The sequence below is a fragment of the Ictidomys tridecemlineatus genome, chromosome 14, assembly GCF_052094955.1.
Source record: "Ictidomys tridecemlineatus isolate mIctTri1 chromosome 14, mIctTri1.hap1, whole genome shotgun sequence".
Classification (NCBI taxonomy): domain Eukaryota; kingdom Metazoa; phylum Chordata; class Mammalia; order Rodentia; family Sciuridae; genus Ictidomys; species Ictidomys tridecemlineatus.
In genome coordinates this window covers 8,656,679-8,674,607 of record NC_135490.1, presented here as the reverse complement: position 1 = coordinate 8,674,607, position 17,929 = coordinate 8,656,679, and the positions used below count along the sequence as shown (strand labels likewise).

At 47.0% G+C, this 17,929-nt stretch overlaps 1 protein-coding gene across 2 annotated transcripts in view; it reads left to right on the top strand.

Annotated features, from left to right (window-relative positions):
• Scara3 (scavenger receptor class A member 3) overlaps nucleotides 1-4,285 on the top strand; it is a 34,365-nt gene extending 30,080 nt beyond the window's left edge. For both annotated transcript variants that reach the window (XM_078030845.1, XM_078030844.1), the window contains one exon: nucleotides 2,417-4,285. In XM_078030845.1, coding sequence (XP_077886971.1) covers nucleotides 2,417-2,868 — 452 coding nt within the window. In that variant the 3' untranslated portion in view covers nucleotides 2,869-4,285. The remainder of the gene's footprint in view (nucleotides 1-2,416) is intronic.
• The last annotated feature ends 13,644 nt before the right edge of the window (nucleotides 4,286-17,929 follow it).

Genomic DNA, 17,929 nt, shown 5'->3' with positions numbered 1-17,929 from the left:
AAGCCACTGTGGAGGAGCAGGGGCAGAGGCAGGGGAGAGTGCCCAGTCAGAGAGGGCAGGGTGGAGGGGGGAGAGAGAGCTACAGCAACACATGTAGACTGCTAAGGGTGACCCTCGGTTGCACTGACTCATATGTTAAGGTGTATGAAGTGCAACACAATTGTGCTGATTATATTATGTGTAACTTAATTGTGTGTATTAAGTGCAACTCATGGGGAGTCTCGATTGCATTAAGTGCAATCTCAACTGCACTCTGTTTTGGAATGGGGAGGGACTTCACCGGCCCCCACCCTCGCATAGCCTCACGGGCCTCACTGCCTCTGAATGGCTCTCTGCTTTTCCAAACCTCAGCTGGCCCAGGTGCCAGGAGGAGAGTTAAGATGAAGGCAGCAGCCGTGGCTTTGCCAGTGGCCAGCAAGGTCTGCCAGCTGAGAGAGGCAGCCCCTTGAGGGCACCTGCCTGTGCCCATTGCTCTAGCTGCCAGGGGCTTGCTGGGCACCAGAGGGAAGGTCCTGTCTCCTGTCCTCTCCAAGGTGAGATGGGGCCATCTACCACCAGTTGCCCCCAACCCTCAGCCAACCAACAACTGAATCTAAGCCTCTGCTGCTGGCGTACCACAAGAGTCCGCCATGCAGGCCCACATCCTCATGGTAGGCGGTGGCAGAGAACAGGCGCGAAGGTTTGTGCTGGCTCTGGTGGGGCTGGCTCTGTCTGAGCTCTGATTTCCAGGTCGGTCATAATAGAGGACAGTATTCACTGATGCTGTTCCACACGGAAGGGTGTGTGGGAAGGAGGCAGAAGAGGAAATCAAAGAGGCGGAAGAGAGGGTGAGGACGCAGAGAGACAGCCCAGAGAGAGGCTGCTCCTCCAGGAAGCCTGCCCTGAAGCTCCAGTCTCTTTTCTGAGCTCTTGAGGCCACTACGTCTGAATCTTGGGCTGACACATAGAGAGAGAAGCCACAGTGCAGTGAACGCCAAAGCGAGGTTCCTCTCTGGTGGCCGCTGCTAGATTCTGGAGCCCCAGAAAGACAGTGTGGGCCATGACTCGCGCCCCTACCCTAGGCGCAGAGCCTCGCACGCAGTCCAGAAAACTCAATAATATGCTCGAAGAGGGTGGTCCCCCAGGCAGCTGTGGACCCCTGCTACATGGCTGGCCCTGGCCTGGGGCCTGGGGAAGAAGGACTCACGGCCTTCCTTATGGAGCCACACATAAGGGGCACCCATGCCATGGGTGAGATGACCTCATGTTCTTCCAGCTGAAGGTTAGCACCTCTCAGAGCTGTGCCAACCTGAGGACACACCGCAGAAAGGGACTGTCACTCTGCCCAGGCACGTTAGAATGCCCCAGGAGCACAAAGAGAATTGTCTGGTTGCATGAGGATGGCCTCTGTGCAGAACAGCTTCAGCCATCACTAGACCAGGGCCCCGGGCAGAGCTGCTTCTCCTGTGGTCTGTGCAAGGGTCAGTGGGTAGGGTTTATGGGAGCTGTGGATTTCAAGGCTCCATGATCACTCTGTTCCTGTAGAATCCTATAAGTTGAAAAAGTTGTGTTTTTTTTAGTTTAAATGACAGTAAAATGTATTTATGTTAGCATGGATATAAATCCTCTAGCTAAATGGAAGCTAGTCCAAATCTTTCATTCAAGAGAGGAGTCAACTGAAGCCCAGGGAGTGCAGTGATACCCGCATGGCTTCCTGAGTGGAAAGTGGACCGCGGGTGGCCTCTTAGGGGAAGGGCTGATGAACGCTGGGAGCTGGGAGCTCTCCGAGTTGCCAAAATCCAGTTCTGTGGCAACGGGGGCCTCTGCATCCTGGTGGATGTCACCTTCTGCCTGCCGCCTCCACCTCTCGCGCTCCTCGGCCTCTTTGGTTTCCTCTTCTGCATCCTTCTCACCCACTCTGCGTCCTCACCCTCTCTGGGACTCTCCTGCTCCCCATGCCTTACTTTCTTGGTTTCTCCAACCCTTTTCCCAGTTGCATGAGAGGCCATGGGGTTGGGTCAGGGGGTGGGGACAGCAGGCAAAAACCACAGGAGGTGTCGAAGGCCAGACCAATCTCCAGAGCAGGACAGTCACCCCCAGACAACCTTGGCCTTTTCCCAGCACAGTCTGGTTCCTGTGGTCCCCAAGTGGAGTCTGGCTCTTGTGGTCCCTGTGCAGAGCCGCAGGAGGGCCTAGAAGTCACAATAAGGAGACTGGCCGTGCACCAGGCCTCGCTGGCCACCCTCACAGGTCATACACGGAAGCTGCTGTTCTTATGCCCCCCTCCAAACAGTGGAGCGATGGCCTGAACGCCCAGCGGTGACAGCGCGGGCTGGGCTTCTTGTGACCCGCTCTGTCACTGTGCTCCACCCTGTTTGAGGGAACTGTGAGGACAGCTTCTCATGACTGACATGTCCCCTCTTCTCTCCCATCCCAGGTGTCCCCGGCCCTCCAGGACCCAGAGGACTCAAAGGAGATGTAGGCATGAAAGGACCTCTTGGCGGCAGAGGACCAAAAGGAGACCCTGGCAGCTTGGGCCCCCCGGGACCCCAGGGCCCTCAGGGACAACCTGGGGAGCCTGGACCTACAGGAGAAAGGGGGCCAGGTGGTCCACGAGGCTTCCCTGGCCTCAAAGGCTCAAAGGGCAGCTTTGGCAGTGGAGGGCCAAGGGGACAGCCGGGCCCCAAAGGTGATGTGGGACCCCCAGGACCAGAGGGGCCTCCAGGGTCTCCAGGGCCTTCCGGGCCTCAGGGAAAACCAGGGATTGCAGGGAAGGCAGGGTCGCCAGGCCAGCGGGGGGCTACGGGGCCGAAGGGCGAACCAGGGATCCAGGGTCCTCCCGGCCTACCTGGTCCCCCAGGCCCACCAGGAAGTCAGAGCCGCTACTGAGAAGGGTCCCTGGCCCAGACATGGCCACAGCAGAAGGGGAAGAGAGCTCAGGGCAGCTCAAAAGCCACAGAAGATCGTGGTCCTTTGATTTTGATGTACGGGTGTTCCCAGAGTTGATACTGCAGCTTTGGGCTCCCCAAAGTGACTGTACCATAGGAAAGCAACATCCGCACACACACACACACACACACACACACACACACACACACACACACACACGCTTCCCTGCTGGCCAGGGTGGCCGACGGGGTTTCCCTGGCTAGGCAGGAGGAGAGGGCAGACAGCCCCCTCTCCTGTGACTGGGCCTGCCAGGGCTGTGGCTACCTCAGGAAGAAGGTCTTGAATCTGTCTCTGAATGGTGACCAGCTCCCGTCTGTCCAGTGTCTTCACTCACGCAACCCAGTTCCCTGAGGCTCCCCCTGGTTGAAAAGACTCAGCAAATCTTTAGTGGGGCATTATAATTAAAACTCCAGAGACAAGGTGGGTTGATGATAGCAAGCCCCTCCCCATAGTCACAGGGACAGAGTCATCAGGATGCTGCCCTGCCTTGCACAGGGCCGTGGGACTCTGCCCGCCCTGGCATCTTAAGGCCCTGCACACAGGGCCCCTGAAAAGATCAACTTTTTGTCTAGACAACTCCCTACTTCAATCTTGCCTCTGCTTCTGAGGAGCAGCCCAGAAGGAATCCAAACAGTAGGTGCATCTGTAGGGAGGGAGACCAGCAGGCCCTGGAGCATTCTGCATCAATGCCAAAAACTCCCTAGGAAGGCCTCAGAGCTAGAGAGGGAAGGCAGAGGCAGGCTTGAGGGTTCTCTTGGCAAAGCCACCCCCTGATCCACCCATGATTGGTGTGCCCTGTTCTCTATGGGGCACAGCTGTGGTGGCCAGGGACCAGGCTGCAGGAGGGCCCATCCCAACAACAGGGTGACTCTCGCCTCTCACATCCGACTTCTGCCTCCTGCCCCCAGCTGCACACCGACTTAGAAGCACTGGGCACTGTGACTCAGAAGGGCTGAGTCTCCTTTGAATAAGCAGCAAGGGGACCGGGTGTGGGAAGAGCCTGGACAGCTACAGGCGGCATCTTTGACGTCACCCCACGTCCTCCGTCAACCTCCTGCACACACTGGCAGAAGGCGACACTGGGAGTTGGTCAAACGCATTGTAAAGCTCCCCTCCTCCTCATGTCAAGCAGATTCAGACACCCCTGGGTGGAGCATGGAGCTGTCTCCTCCCCAACGTTGCCTCCGAGACCTGCCCTCTTCCTGCCCCAAGCCTACAGGGCAGCTTCCTTGTCAATACAGATGTGCAACTGGTTTGTACCACCCGCCCCCCCTGCCCACTGCCATGTAACTCTCCGTCTACATGATACTGCCACGCAACATGATATTACCGACCCAGTAAAGAGCTGTCTCCACAAGGGAGGTGTCTTCTAGTTCTTTCTGCCCAACCGGGGGACGTGATCTTTCAGGGCTTTGCTTCACATTGATCTTTGAAGGGTCCCACTGTGAGCCTGGATCTAAACCCCTGGCCTCTCATTCTAGAGGTGCTGGGATTTGGGGGGGGGGAGAAGTTCCCAGTGGTTTTCAGGGGAGCCACCCCCAGAGGGCAGGAACCAAGCGGGGGTCAGCGAGCCCCGTGAGTCTTACCGCACGGCCCTGTAGCTCTTCGGCTAAGATGAAACTGGAAAGTACGACAGCCCTGGACACCTGAGGGATCCCTCATCTTTTCCTCTTTTGTCTCTAAGACAAGGAGAGGGAAGAGAAAAGGAGGAAGAAGAGACCAGGCCAGACCTGCCCCAAGAGGCCTGGGTCCACAGGTTCTGTTGGAACAGAGACCAGCTGGGCCCCTGGAAGTCAGCCAGGGCCTGCTCCAGGAAGATTTGTACGGCATAGTAACCTCACTCACTAGCAGAACGTAGTCTAGTGCCAACCAGGGCACGGGTCGCTTTTTTTTTTTGGTGGTGGTGGTAGGATGCTTAGTAGAGGAAGTAACAAAAAGGTAGAAGAACAGGAATGAGGCTGAATGGGGCCGCCATACGCAGGTCTCCCAGCCCCTTGGCCATCTGTGTGGCATGAAGGCCCCTCCCACCAGAACCTGAGATGTGTGGCACTGAGGGTCACTGTGTGCTTTGGGGGTCCTGGGTGAGTGAGGTCCGAAGCCCACCCACCTAGGGGTGAGGAGCACACAGTGAACCTGGCTCCTTATCTAGAGCAGGAAGGAGAACAGGCCAGGGCTGGGTGGAAAGAGTCCTGGGGCAAGTCTGGCAGTGAGACTGGGAGGTCTGGGAAGGTGACCTCAGGTGGAGGCACAAGAACAAGCAGAACGTGCTGGTGGATTCAGCCCACAGCCCCAAGCGAACCTCCAGGGAACTCCAGGTGGTGGGTAGATGGAGAACTCTCCCAGGAGGAGCAGGAAAAGCTCGAGTGTGAGGCCAGCCAAAGACCTAGAGTCAAACTGCTCCCAAAAGCTAGATCAAATCCAAGGGCCAAGTTTGGGGCCAGGAAGGAGACACAAGACCCCAAAGATCAAAACAGTAGATCTGAGAACATAAGAGCAAAGACATAAGAAAGACCCATGAGACCTGGGCAGTTGCCACTAACTTGTCCCTGGCTGTGTGGCTTGATCTAAGGACACAGGGCAGAGGAAGACATTAGACATACCTGTGCAGTCACAGGGGGCTCTTCAAGGTCCATCAAGGAAATGAAGAAGGGGCATTCCTGGGGTGACCACAGCAGGTGAACTCAGGACTACCGAAACGGAAGTCCTCTGAGTCCATGGTTAGCAGGAGGAAAGCTGTCAGCACTGACCGCTCTTCTCTTCACCCCAGAGGACTTGCTGGTCTCTCGTCTGTCTGTCAGTGACCACTGATCTCTAGGCACCTGTCTCTTTCCTGTGCCCAGCAGCTTCTGTTTGCACAAGGCCCAGTAAAACAGGGCTACTGTTTGCCACCAGTGGACCTAGCCCTTCAATTACCAATTCCCAGTTCCTAGATGAGTTCCCAGTTCCATTACTAACCCCGCGTCAGTGTCTACCCTGATGCCATGAGCTGTAGTCACAGAGGGGAAGGAGGAGGGAGTAGGGGATCCCGTTTATGGTAACTCATTCTCCTTGGTTTGCAGATGGCCACCTTCTCACATGGCACCAGGCGAACTTCCTCTGTCACAAGGCCACCCTCCTATCAGATTATGACTTCACTTAACCTTCATTACCTCCTAGAGACCATATTTCCAGATAATCAGGGGGTTAGGGCTTCATCCTATGAATCTTTCGGGACAGAATTCAACCTATAGCACCTGGAAATGGTCGACACTCCACAAACACCCACCATTGTCCAGAGGACGCTCACTTCATGAATATGAAGCTTCTGGAATCTCAGTGGGCACCACCACTCTCCTCTGCAGATGAGGGCCAGGATGTGAGCCCCTGCACACCCTTATTCCCAAATGACCCCCGTACTGTGGGAGAGACCTGGTGAGTCGTCAGGCCTCACACCTTGGCTCCAAGTGAGAAGCCAAAGCCTGGGAAGGTTGAGGTGTGCATGCCCACCCAGGACTTGATCTTCATGTCCCTGGCTCTGCTGCCACTCCGGCTCTCAGCCACCTCCCTGTGGGTTTGAACCATTAAACTGCTCCTGCTGCACATTCCCCAGGAAGGGCCCCCCACCCCCAGCCCTCTCTCTGTCCCACATCATCACATAGTGTGGCCCTTTATGGATACCACTGAAACTCCAAAGAGCTGACCATGGGGCTTAGGGCGTGGGCAGTCAGATTCATACAGCCTGAAGCAAACTCCAGGAATCAATGTGTTCATCAATCTTTTGAGATGGATCTGATTTGCTTCAGAGTAGAAAACTAGTCCCCGATGGAGGTCCCTCAGTGGACATGGAAGCAGGATAGGTCTTGATTCTGCCCCGCTGGGCCCTTCATCCTGGGACCACAGGTCCTCTCGGACATTCAGTTTCTTCATCCGAGAACAGAAGAGTGGGCCAGTCTGACTCCACTGGGCCAGGCATGCTGCATTCTTGGTCCCACAATTCTAACAATTGTAACTGAGCGTTTTTCCTCCTGCTCAGCTTGGTTGCTTTCCTGGAACTTGCCAGGGCTGGGGCCATAAAGTCTGAACCCAAACTGAAAGGTGATAGCTAGTGGAATTGCAGTCACTGGATTAGAAGCACAGACTGTCCTTGAGGCAGGTTTAATCCCCACCAGATTTGCAAAGCCCTGAAGTCACGCCTGGGCCTCCTCAGGGATACAAGGAGCTTCCTGGAAGTCAGAAGCCTCTGCACACCCATTCACCTCACCCCAGCTACCCCGCCATCTCTCCCTGCCCGCAGTGCAGGATGGGGCTGGGCAAACCTCCTGACCTCCCTCCGGCTCCTCTCCCCAGGGCCAGGGCTGAGCTGGCAACTTCTGCTGCGCCAGCCCTGGATACACCTGTCAAAATAGAGCCACAGGAGGGGAGAACTGGGAGCCGAAAAACATGATCTGACCACACTGAACTTTCCAGCAGGACTGGGCTGGGCTAAGCTGGGAAAGGCCTGGCGTTCCGGAAAGCCTCATTTTAACCGTGGTTGAGCACTTTCCTGGAGATATTGCTTGACCTGCAGAAACCCAGGTCATTTGTTTTTCTTGCCTTGAGCTATTCAGTCCTTTTGTTGTTTTTGAACACTTGCAAGTACAAAGTTCTGTGCTTGACGTAGTCAGGGTACAAAAGCTGGTGCAGAAGTGGCCACCTGATAGGTATGACCACCCAAAACCTGTAAAAACACAGAGTGTGCATCTCCACCTGAGCCCACCAATTCAGTACAGAGATGGGGTGGGGTGGGGGGGATATGCACTTTACCCAAGTTCTCCAGCAAACTCAGATGCCCCATAAATTTGAGAACCACAGATATAGGAGACAAATAAAGGAACATACAGGATTTTGATCTATGTGTATTACCTCTTTTTGTCATCACAAGCAAAGTGCACTTGAAATGTTTTAGGCCAGAAAACCAAGGCTCAGAAAGGCTAAGTCCTTTGCTCAAGACTATGTAGATGTCAAGTGGATTTGAACCCAGAATTTGGGGAGGTTGAATATGCTGAGCTACCTCTTACAAAATGCAGTGATTGAGATGGATCTGATTTGAGATGGAAACACACTGAATCCTGTGTTTGCATCTGACAAAGTTGAAATCCACAAAAGAGGACTTGTCCAAAGTTCCAGAGCAGGCCAATGACAAAGCTGTGACAAGTTCCAAGTAAAGGACTGCCAGTTGCTAAACACCAGGAGAAGAGCAGGGTGGGAGGGAGAAACAGGAGTGTGCCTCAGCATGAGAGCTGGAGGCTTCTCAAAGGAAGCCAGGTGTCCTTCCGGTGACGTCCACTCCTTCTTCTTCCACACATAGAAATGTTTTGTTTTGTTTTTTACATAGAAATGTTTAAAACCTCACCAGGCTTGGTGGCACATGCCTGTAATTCCAGAGGCTTAGGAGGTTGAGACAGGAGGATCAAGGATTCAAAGCCAGCCTCAGTAACAGTGAGGTGCTAAGCAACTCAGTGAGACCCTGTCTCTAAATAAAATACAGAAAAGGGCTGGGATGTGGCTCAGTGGTTGAGTGCCCCTGAGTTCAATCCCTAGTACCCTCCCTCCAAAAAAAAAAACACCTTAATAGACAGTGTGAGGATCCCAGTGAATTTGTTAGTGAGCTGCCACTAGCTGCCACGTACTGCACAGGCACAGGAGAGCAGAGCTCCAGATCCTCCTCAGCTTCCTGCCCAGAGCTTCTTTCCAAACTGCCACACAGAGAAATGAACTCCATTCAGGAAGCAGTGGTCTCAAGGGTGTAGGAAATAGAAATCAGGAGTTCCAAGGCATCTGGAATTGGGTTCTGAGCAGGTACTGGGCAGGAGGAGCTATGCAAACAATGAGCTCAGAAATCCACAAAGACTTCCCCTTGAGTGGTGGATTCCACGTGCAGGGCAGAAAGGGACAGCCCCAAAGGCTCGTGTCTATTTCTTGCACACGTGAGACCACCGCTTCCTACACGGGGTGCACTTCCCTGTGTGGCACTTTGGAAGGAAGCCCACCCACACCTATGAGCACTTACTCTATGCTCAAGATTATGCTAAGCACTTGACATGTGCATGGCATTATCTAATTTCATGCACTGCCACTATCTGTCCTTTGTCCCCTGCCAGGCCCTGTTCAGAAAGCTCCCCCGCCACCTGGTAAGCTCTGAGCCACCCCTTCAAGATCCAGTCACATGCTGCCTTCCCCATGGAGACCCCCTGGCACAGACCTGGGAACTGCCCCTCCCCCGTGCTCTCAGGGCCCTCTGTCCTCTGGTCACTGGGCAGCTGTGATGCACCAGCCTGCAGCAGCCTCAGGAGCGTCTCAGGAAAAGTTCTCTGCCTCACCAGATGCTTAGGCCAGGCTTGAAGGGGCAGGTGCCCCAGGAATGTTTGCCTAATTCATTTGGATTGGAAAAAATGTTCTCCAAAATATCCAAGTGAAGCCCATTCCCAGGAAAAAGACAAACAAGAAGGAAAAGCAACGTGACCAACAGTTTGATCTTTGAGAAAACAAATAAAGATTATCAGCCCCAGATAAACTGATTCAGGGGAAAAAAGAATAAATAGAATAAATAGTAACAAAAGAGAGGACATTGCTATGGATCCTATAGAAAATAAGGGAAATTAAAAAAATATTGGGAACAGGGTTAATGCAACCACCTAGATGAGTGGACAAATTCATGAAAGACAAAAAAAAAAAAAACTGTAGAAACTCATACAATAAACACCACAAAAATTCCCATAGCCCTATGAATATTTTAAAAATTGAATTTGCAGTTTAAAATTTTCCCTAAAGAAAATTCTAGGCCTATATTATTTCATTAGTGATTTATTTCAAACATTTAAAGAATAAATAATGTTGAACTTATCCAAACTGTTTCAAATGAGAAATGGAAAAGTATAAGAAGATAAACTCATATATCAACAATTCTCACAAATATAAAGCAAAAATTCTTAACAGATTGAATTAGCAGACTTAGCAAATCAGATTTGGCCATTCATAAAGAAGGCAATGCATTATAATTCAGTGGGGTTCACCACAGAAATGCCAAATTAGTTGAACATCTCAAAAATTAATCAATGTAGTTCATCATATATACACAATTAAGGAGAAAACCCATTTAATTATATCTATAGCTGTAGAAAAAGTGGTTCAGATTCAGCAACATTTTGCAATTAAAACTCGAAGCAGACTGGGAATCAAAGGCAACTTCAAACTAAGAAAATCCTCCCTCCTGATCCCCGGGAGACTCCCACAGATGCCTAGAACAGCAGATAGAGCCAAACCCTATAGAAGCGATGTTCTTTCCTATCTGCACACACCCAAAGTTAATGTTTTTCCATCTTAATTAAACACTTACACACTGTGGCCATAACTTTTACGGTGGGGGATATGAAAGCAAAACTCGTGGATTTCTTTTTCCTTTTTCACAATTTAATGGGTAGAAGATTAATCCATACTTACTTAGATTTTAGTTACTTCTGCATACAATTTTACTTCTTTTCCATTTCACTTAACAAAAGCATCTTAGGGTTTCTCTCTGGCATATCCAAATTGCCAGCATCACTACTCTCATGTTTTAGGATCATTATTAAGTAGAATAACATAAGCACTGCAATACCATGACGGTTCCTGTGATAACTGAGATGTACTAAATAACTAATGGGAGAGTAGAGTACACAGCATGGATATGAACCAAAGGATGATTCATGTCCCAGCAGGATATAGCATGATGGCATGAAATTTCATCACACTTCTCAGAATGGTGAGCAATTTAAAATTAGTGCAATGTTTATTTCTGGTATTTTCTGTTGAATATATTCAAACTTCAGTTGGCAGAGGATAACTGAAACCTCACCCCCCCCTGCAAAAAAGAAAACATGAATAAAGAGGAACTATTGTTTTTAAAGGTGAAAGACCAAATGCTTTATATCCAAAATTAGAAACAAGGCAAGACTTGACCCTTTCCACTTTCATTCAACATTGCTTTTAGGCAGTGAAATGAGGTAAGCACAGAAAATATAAACATTGGGAAAAAAGAAGAAAAATAGTCTCTTTTTACAAACAACACAGTTACATATGTAGAAATTTCTTATGAATCTCAAAAAAAAAATTCTACTTCTGCTAAAGTATAAATTTTCATCAAGGTCATAGGGTACAAGTTGAATATATAAAAATAAATTTTATCTCTATATACTAGCTGCAACAAATTAAGAAATAAAATTCAAGAAATGTCATCTAACATAGCCCCAAAGAAGATAAAATACTTGGGAATAAATTTAAGAATATTTGTGTAAAATGTATACCTGTAAAATTATAAAACATAGCTCAGAGGATTTTTTAAAGACCATAATAAATAGAGATATACTATGCTCATAAATTGAAGATTCAATATTTTAAGATGTACATTTTCACCCAAATTGATTGTTATGGTTTAGATATAAGGCTTCTTCCAAAAGCTCACATGTGAGGCAATGCAAGAATGTTTAGAGATGAAATGATTCAAATATAAGAGCTATCCCCTAATCAGTGGGTATGGGTTAACTGTATGGTAACTGTAGGCAGGCAGGGTGTGGCTGGAGGCAGTGGGTCCCTGGGACATGACTTTGAGGTTTGTTTTGCCCCTGGTGAGCAGAGCTCTCTCTCTTCTTCCTGGCTGCCATGTTTCCCGCACCATGCTCTTCCACCATAGTGTTCTACCTCACCTTGGGCCCAGAGTTATAGAGTCAGCTGACTACAGAATGAACCTCTGAAAACATGAGCCAAAATAAACATTTTCTCCTCTAGATTGTTCTCATTAGATCTTTTGTTCACAGTTTTAAAATAATAATAATAATAAAAGCTAACTAAAACATTGATCTATGGTCAATGAATTCCCAACCAAATTTACAGCACTTTTTAAAAGAAATTAAGGAGATGATGCCAATGTAAAGGAGATAGAATATCACAAAGAAAAAAAAATGCCTTGAAGAAAGAATTAATTTGGAGGATTACATTGCCTGATTGAAAGATACTGTAATCAAGACAGTTTGGTATTTTAACAGGACTTAGAGGCTGCTTTTGCAAACAAACAGTTGCTCTGCACCTGTGCCTGCAAATACAAAAATTTGTTGTATCTCTGCCTCAGTTTTGTATCTGTCTCCTTTGCACTGAGTCACCTTGGATTCCAGTAACAACAGGTATGATAGATGAACATGTTATGGTGAGTCAAAACTACCCCGCCCCCCGGGCAGCAGCAACTTCCTTATCATCTTCAACAAGACCCCACCAGACCCATCCAGGGACAATGATCCACCAAACCACAGCTGAACCCAGGCTGCTTGACTGTGCTTATTTCTGGTCCGTCTGGTCTATATAATCTGGAGGCTCATATCAGTGCCCCTGAAGACAGGGCTGGAAATGCTGGTCTCCTCTGTCTTCCCAGGGTGGCCACACTGATTAAGTGCCTTTCTTGCTTTTCAACATTACTTGTTCCACTTGAATTTCCACCTACTTTGTTGGAATCCCAGAGTCAGGCCTCTGACTAGGACTCCTATACCAGCATTGGCATGAAAGGAGATTGATAGGTAGATAAAACAGAATAGAGTCCAACCTGAACTTAATATGAAATTATCAACTGAATGTATACAAAGGCACCAAAAGAAATCAATGGAGAAAAGAAAGATTCTTCAAAAATCAGTTTAAAATAATTAAATATATATGGGAAAATATATCTTGACCCCTATCTCATACAATACAAAAAAATATTTTGAGATGGAATAAGACTTATATATAAAAGCTAAGACTAGAAATCTTCTATAATAAAATATAAGAAAGTGCTATCATGAGCTTGAGGAGGCAAAGAGTTTTCAGCTCAAACAAGAAAAGTATTGACGATAAAATTGAAAACTGACTAACTGGATTTCAGCAAAATTAAAATCTGCTAGGGCTAGTGGATCTGCTCAGGGCAGAGCCCTTGCCTAGCAGGTATAAAACCCTGGGTTCCAACCCCAGAACCGCAAATAAATAAATAATAAATAATTTGATTAAATTGCTCATTAAGAGATCCATTTAAGTAAACCATAAGACATATTACACATTGGGAGAAAATATTTGACAAATAACTTATAAATAAAATATATAAATATCTCTTATAACTGAGTAATAAACAAAAAATAGGGAAATGTGGAGCTGGGGTTATGGTTCAGTGGTAGAGTGTCTGCCTAGCACATGTGAGGCACTGGATTCAATCCTCATCATCATATAAAAATAAATAAATAAATAAATGTAATGTGTTCATCTGCATCTAAAAAATAAATGAGTGAAACAAGTTAAACAGACATTTCATAAAATAATATATTAGCCTGTAAAGAATGACCTGCATCATTAGTGATCAGGAAAATGCAAATTCAAACCCTGACACCTGTAGTCGAACAGTTAAAATGAAGAAGACTTCCCATAGCAACAGTTGGCAAGGATGTGCATGGAGCAACTGAAACCCTCACACCCAGCTGGCGGGATTGTGAAAATCATGTGACGACTCTGGAAAGCAGTTTGGTTATTTCTTTAAAATTAAATATATACTTCCCATATGGTCCAGCCATTCCATTCCTAGGAATGTATCCAAGAGAAATAAAACCATATATCCAGAAAGTTCCTGTACAAATATATTCATAGATGATTCATTCATAATAGCCCCAAATCGAAAAACATGTCCATCATTGGGTGAAAGGATAAGCCAGCGGTGATGCAGCCACACAGTGGAATAGCTCTTGGAGATAGAGAGAAACAAATAATGCTGAATACAAAAATATGGAAGAACCTTGAAAATATCAATGCTGACCAAAAGAAACCATCCAAGAAAGAACACACTGCATGCGGCTCCACTTGTGTCAAGTTCTAGAACAGGCAAAAGTAATCAAGAGTGGTAGAAATCAGGTTAGCGGCTCCCAGGGGCCGAAGTGGGTGTGATAGACTTCAAAGGGGCACAAGGGATAGACGAATTCTCTATCCTGATTTCTCAAGGTTCACCAAATGATACACTTAAAATGTTATGGTACATAGATTACACACCATAAAACTGACTCTTAGGATGGCCAGGGTGATGGCACATGCCTGCAATCCCAGTGACTTGGGAGGCTGAAGCAAGAGGATCACAAGTTCGACGCCAGCCTTAGCAACTCAGAAAGACCCTCAACAACTTAGTGAAACTCTGTCTCGAGATTTTAAAAAAAAGTTTTAAAGACATCTAGGATTCTATATTTTACTCACTAGAATAATTAAAATTAAAAAGACCTAAAAGGTCAAATGTTAGTAAGGATTTTCTTGGTATGAGTGTAAATTGGAAAAACCTATTTAGAAAACTGTTTGGTTTCATGTAAAGATAAATACAGCTACCACATGACTGTGCTTTTCACTCCTAGGTATTTGCCTGAAAGATATAAGAACATATTCCTATATGAAAAGGCCTCTATAAACATTCACAGCAACTTTAATCATAATTGCCAAAACCTGGAAACAGCCCATGTTTCCAGCCCAGGGACAGGAGAAGGTGTAAATAAACTGAGATACCTAAATGCAGTAGAACAGTGGAGGGAGAAAGAGGAGGAGGAAGGAGAGGAAGAAGGAGGGAGGAAGGAGAGAAAGGAGAAAGCAAACAAAAAAAAGGAAGCAAAAGAGGAAGTTTTAAAGAGCTTTAATGAAGAGATGAAACTAAACAAAAAAAGAATACATGTGGGGCTGGGGATGTGGCTCAAGCGGTAACACACTCGTCTGGCATGCGCAGGGCGCTGAGTTCGATCCTCAGCACCACATAAAAATAAAATAAAGATGTTGTGTCCACCAAAAACTGAAAAATAAATGTTAAAAAGTCCTCTCTCTCTCTCCTCTCTCTCTCTCTCTCTCTCTCTCTCTCTCTCTCTCAATAAAAAAAATACATGTAATATGATTTCAATTCTACTGAATTTTAGAAAAGGCAAAACTACTCAATGATGCTAAAATCAGAATAGTCCTCGCCTCAGGCTGAGCAGGGGAAGAACACGGTTGATGGGGAAAAGCCAGGCAAGCTCCCGCTGTCAGGGAGATGGCCTCTGTGTTGATAGCGGTGAGTCACACCGGTGTAGGCCTTTGGTGGAATCAACGAGGCAGGATGATCTGTGCACCTCACTGGATGGGAATTAACTCTCATTTGCTTAAAAAGCCATCAAAAGAAATTCACTTCCCAAAACTCACGAATCAAAAAAAAAGTGGAGCACGCCTGTAATGTCAGTGGGAGCCTGAGGCAGGAGGATCATGAGTTCAAAACCAACCTCAGAGATTTAGCAAGGCACTAAGCAACTCAGTGAGACCCTGTCTCTAAATAAAATACAAAAAGGGCTTGGGGTGTGGCTCTGTAGTTCAGTGCCCCTGGGTTCAATCCCCAGGACCAAATAAATAAATAAATAAATAAAAGTAATTATAATAGAAGAAGCATGATAGATTTTTAGAAGAAATCATAATAGGCTTATTAAATATAGGAAATATCTTCTAATCCTTTTGTAATGAAAAGACCACATGTCAGAAGTTTAGGAGTGTGGCTGAGGCAAGACTTGGAAAGAAAATTAATAGCCTTAAATCAGTGTTAGACAAATAGAAAGGCAAAAATGAACAAGCTGCGTGCCCAGCGAAGTGCACAGAACCCACGGGAAGAAAACAGAAAGACGGGTATAAACAGAAGGTGGAGATTAAGAAAATGGGAAGAAGAAAGTTCGGAACAGGAGGATCCACAAAGTCAAAAGCTGGCCCTTTTGAAAGACTGAGAAAACGATTAACCTCAGGCAGTGTTGATCAGGAAAAGTGCAAGAAGGCCTAAACAGGGACTGTCAGGATGGAAAAGGTGACAGTGAGAGGAAATATTTTGAAAACTTGATGCCAATAACTTTGAAAACTTAGATGGAACAAACAAATTCATAGGAAAATATAACTCACCAAATTAACTCAAGAAATAAAAAAACCCGAAGAGTCTGAAACTATGAAAAGGAATTGAATCGGTGGTTTAAAATACTCCCCCAAGAAAAACAGCAGGCCCACACTGAAGGGACTTACAGGAAAGTTCTACCAAAACACTCAAAGGCCAAGGTCCAGTCCAGCAGAAACTCTTCTGGAGGACAGAAAAAGTAAGGAGCACCCCCAGCTCATTCTCTGATGAGAAAGACAGACAGACAGACAGACAGACAGAGAGAAAGAAGGAAAGAAAGGAAGGAAGGAAGGAAGGAAGGAAGGAAGGAAGGAAGGAAGGAAGGAAGGAAGGAAGGAAGGAAGGAAGGAAGGAAGGAAGGAAGAGTTAACAAAACCAGAAAATAGATAAATAGATGCAAACAGGGAATTTAGCAAATTAAGCATCCATCATAGTTTTTAAAATTTTTTATCAAACCAGAAATAAAAGGGAACTTTTAGACATAATATGTAATATCTACCCTCAAAAGCCTACAACAAACCTCTCTCCTAAAGGTGAAGATTGAAAGTATTCACTTTAAGAGTACCAGACACTGTGTACCTCCCAAGAGGACCCAAGAGAAAATAAACCCCAGGAGAGATCGTCCTCAGGAAAGATAAAGAAAAGAAAATTGACCCAAAATTTAATCAAGTGTCTGGATCTATCTAGATCTACCATCCAGTTTACAGGCAGCAGAGAGTACCATTAAAAAACATCTTCATGAAGCTGAGATGTTGGCCAGTGGAATCCAGAATGACCTGGTTTCTTCAGCAAATAAAAGGAATGGGGGGAATAAAGTAGAAAGAATGTTGGATTTGCTTTAAAATACTCCATGGAGGAAGAAAAGAAAGATAAGATTGGCAAATTGCTAAACTGGGTGATGGCTACCTGGAGATTCATTGTCTAGTCCATTTATCTTTGAGTATGTTTGGAGTCTTCCATAATAAAACCTCTGAAGATAATAATAATAATAATAATAATAATAATAATAATAATATTGGGGATGACAACAGTAAATGTTGTTTTGAAGAGAAACGAGGAGGAGGAGGAGGCATGGGGCTTCTCTCTCTGCCCCAGGAGGACCAGGCTGCTGGTCACACCATCTCTGGCCCACAGCTTGTGCTTGTCCTGTTCTTCCTCACAAACACTACCCATCACAGACAGCAGGGGGGGACTGGTTTACCAAGCGTCCACTCCCTCTTGTTCAGGTGACTACAGCCCCATTTTCCTTTGGATAAACACCTCTAATCACATCATGTGGTTCAAATGGGGCCGGCCTCACCACCCACATCCCCCCAGAAGTGGGCAAGTGACTCAGGTCTGGACAGTGACGGCAGGGATGGGCACGCTGCCTGGGGCAGGCCCATTAGCCAAAGAACATCAGCTCCTCGACTTGCTGCAAGCATTAGAGAAGAGGCACTTTTTCCTCTGAGCTAGTTGCTAATTCAGAAGTCTATAGGCCTGGAGTTCTTGTGCTCTTGTGCTTAAATGTGAGAGAAGATGCGGCCCAAGAAAGAAACCACCACGGGAAAGCAAAGACACAAATCCTGGTGACAGTATTACCCTGACTGTAGCCACCTGCCCCTCCACCAGCCTCGCTCCTCCATCTTCCAGTGCATTAGTTAATAAGAGAACCTTGTTTTAGGCAGCTTTTCATTACTGTGGCCAAAGTACCTGAGGAGAATGACTTAGAGAAGGAAAGGTTTATTTGGAGGTCCTGGTTTCAGGGGTTCAGTCCATGGTTGTCTGACTCCATAGCTCGGACCTGAAGTGAGGCACAAGGTCATGGTGAAGAAAGCTGCTCACTCCTAGAAGCCAAGAAGCAGAGAGGCAGCAGAGCCAGGGACAAGATACAGTCCCTAAGAGCACTGCTCAAGTGACCTCCTTCCTCCACCCACACCGCACTACTTATAGTGACCACCTGGTAGTGCGTTCAGATTACTAATCCATCAAATGGACTAAGCCACCCGTGAGGTCACAGCTTTCATAACCCAATCTTTCCCCTCTGAACATTGCCACATCGATCAACATGTGAGCTCCTGGGAGACATTTTCA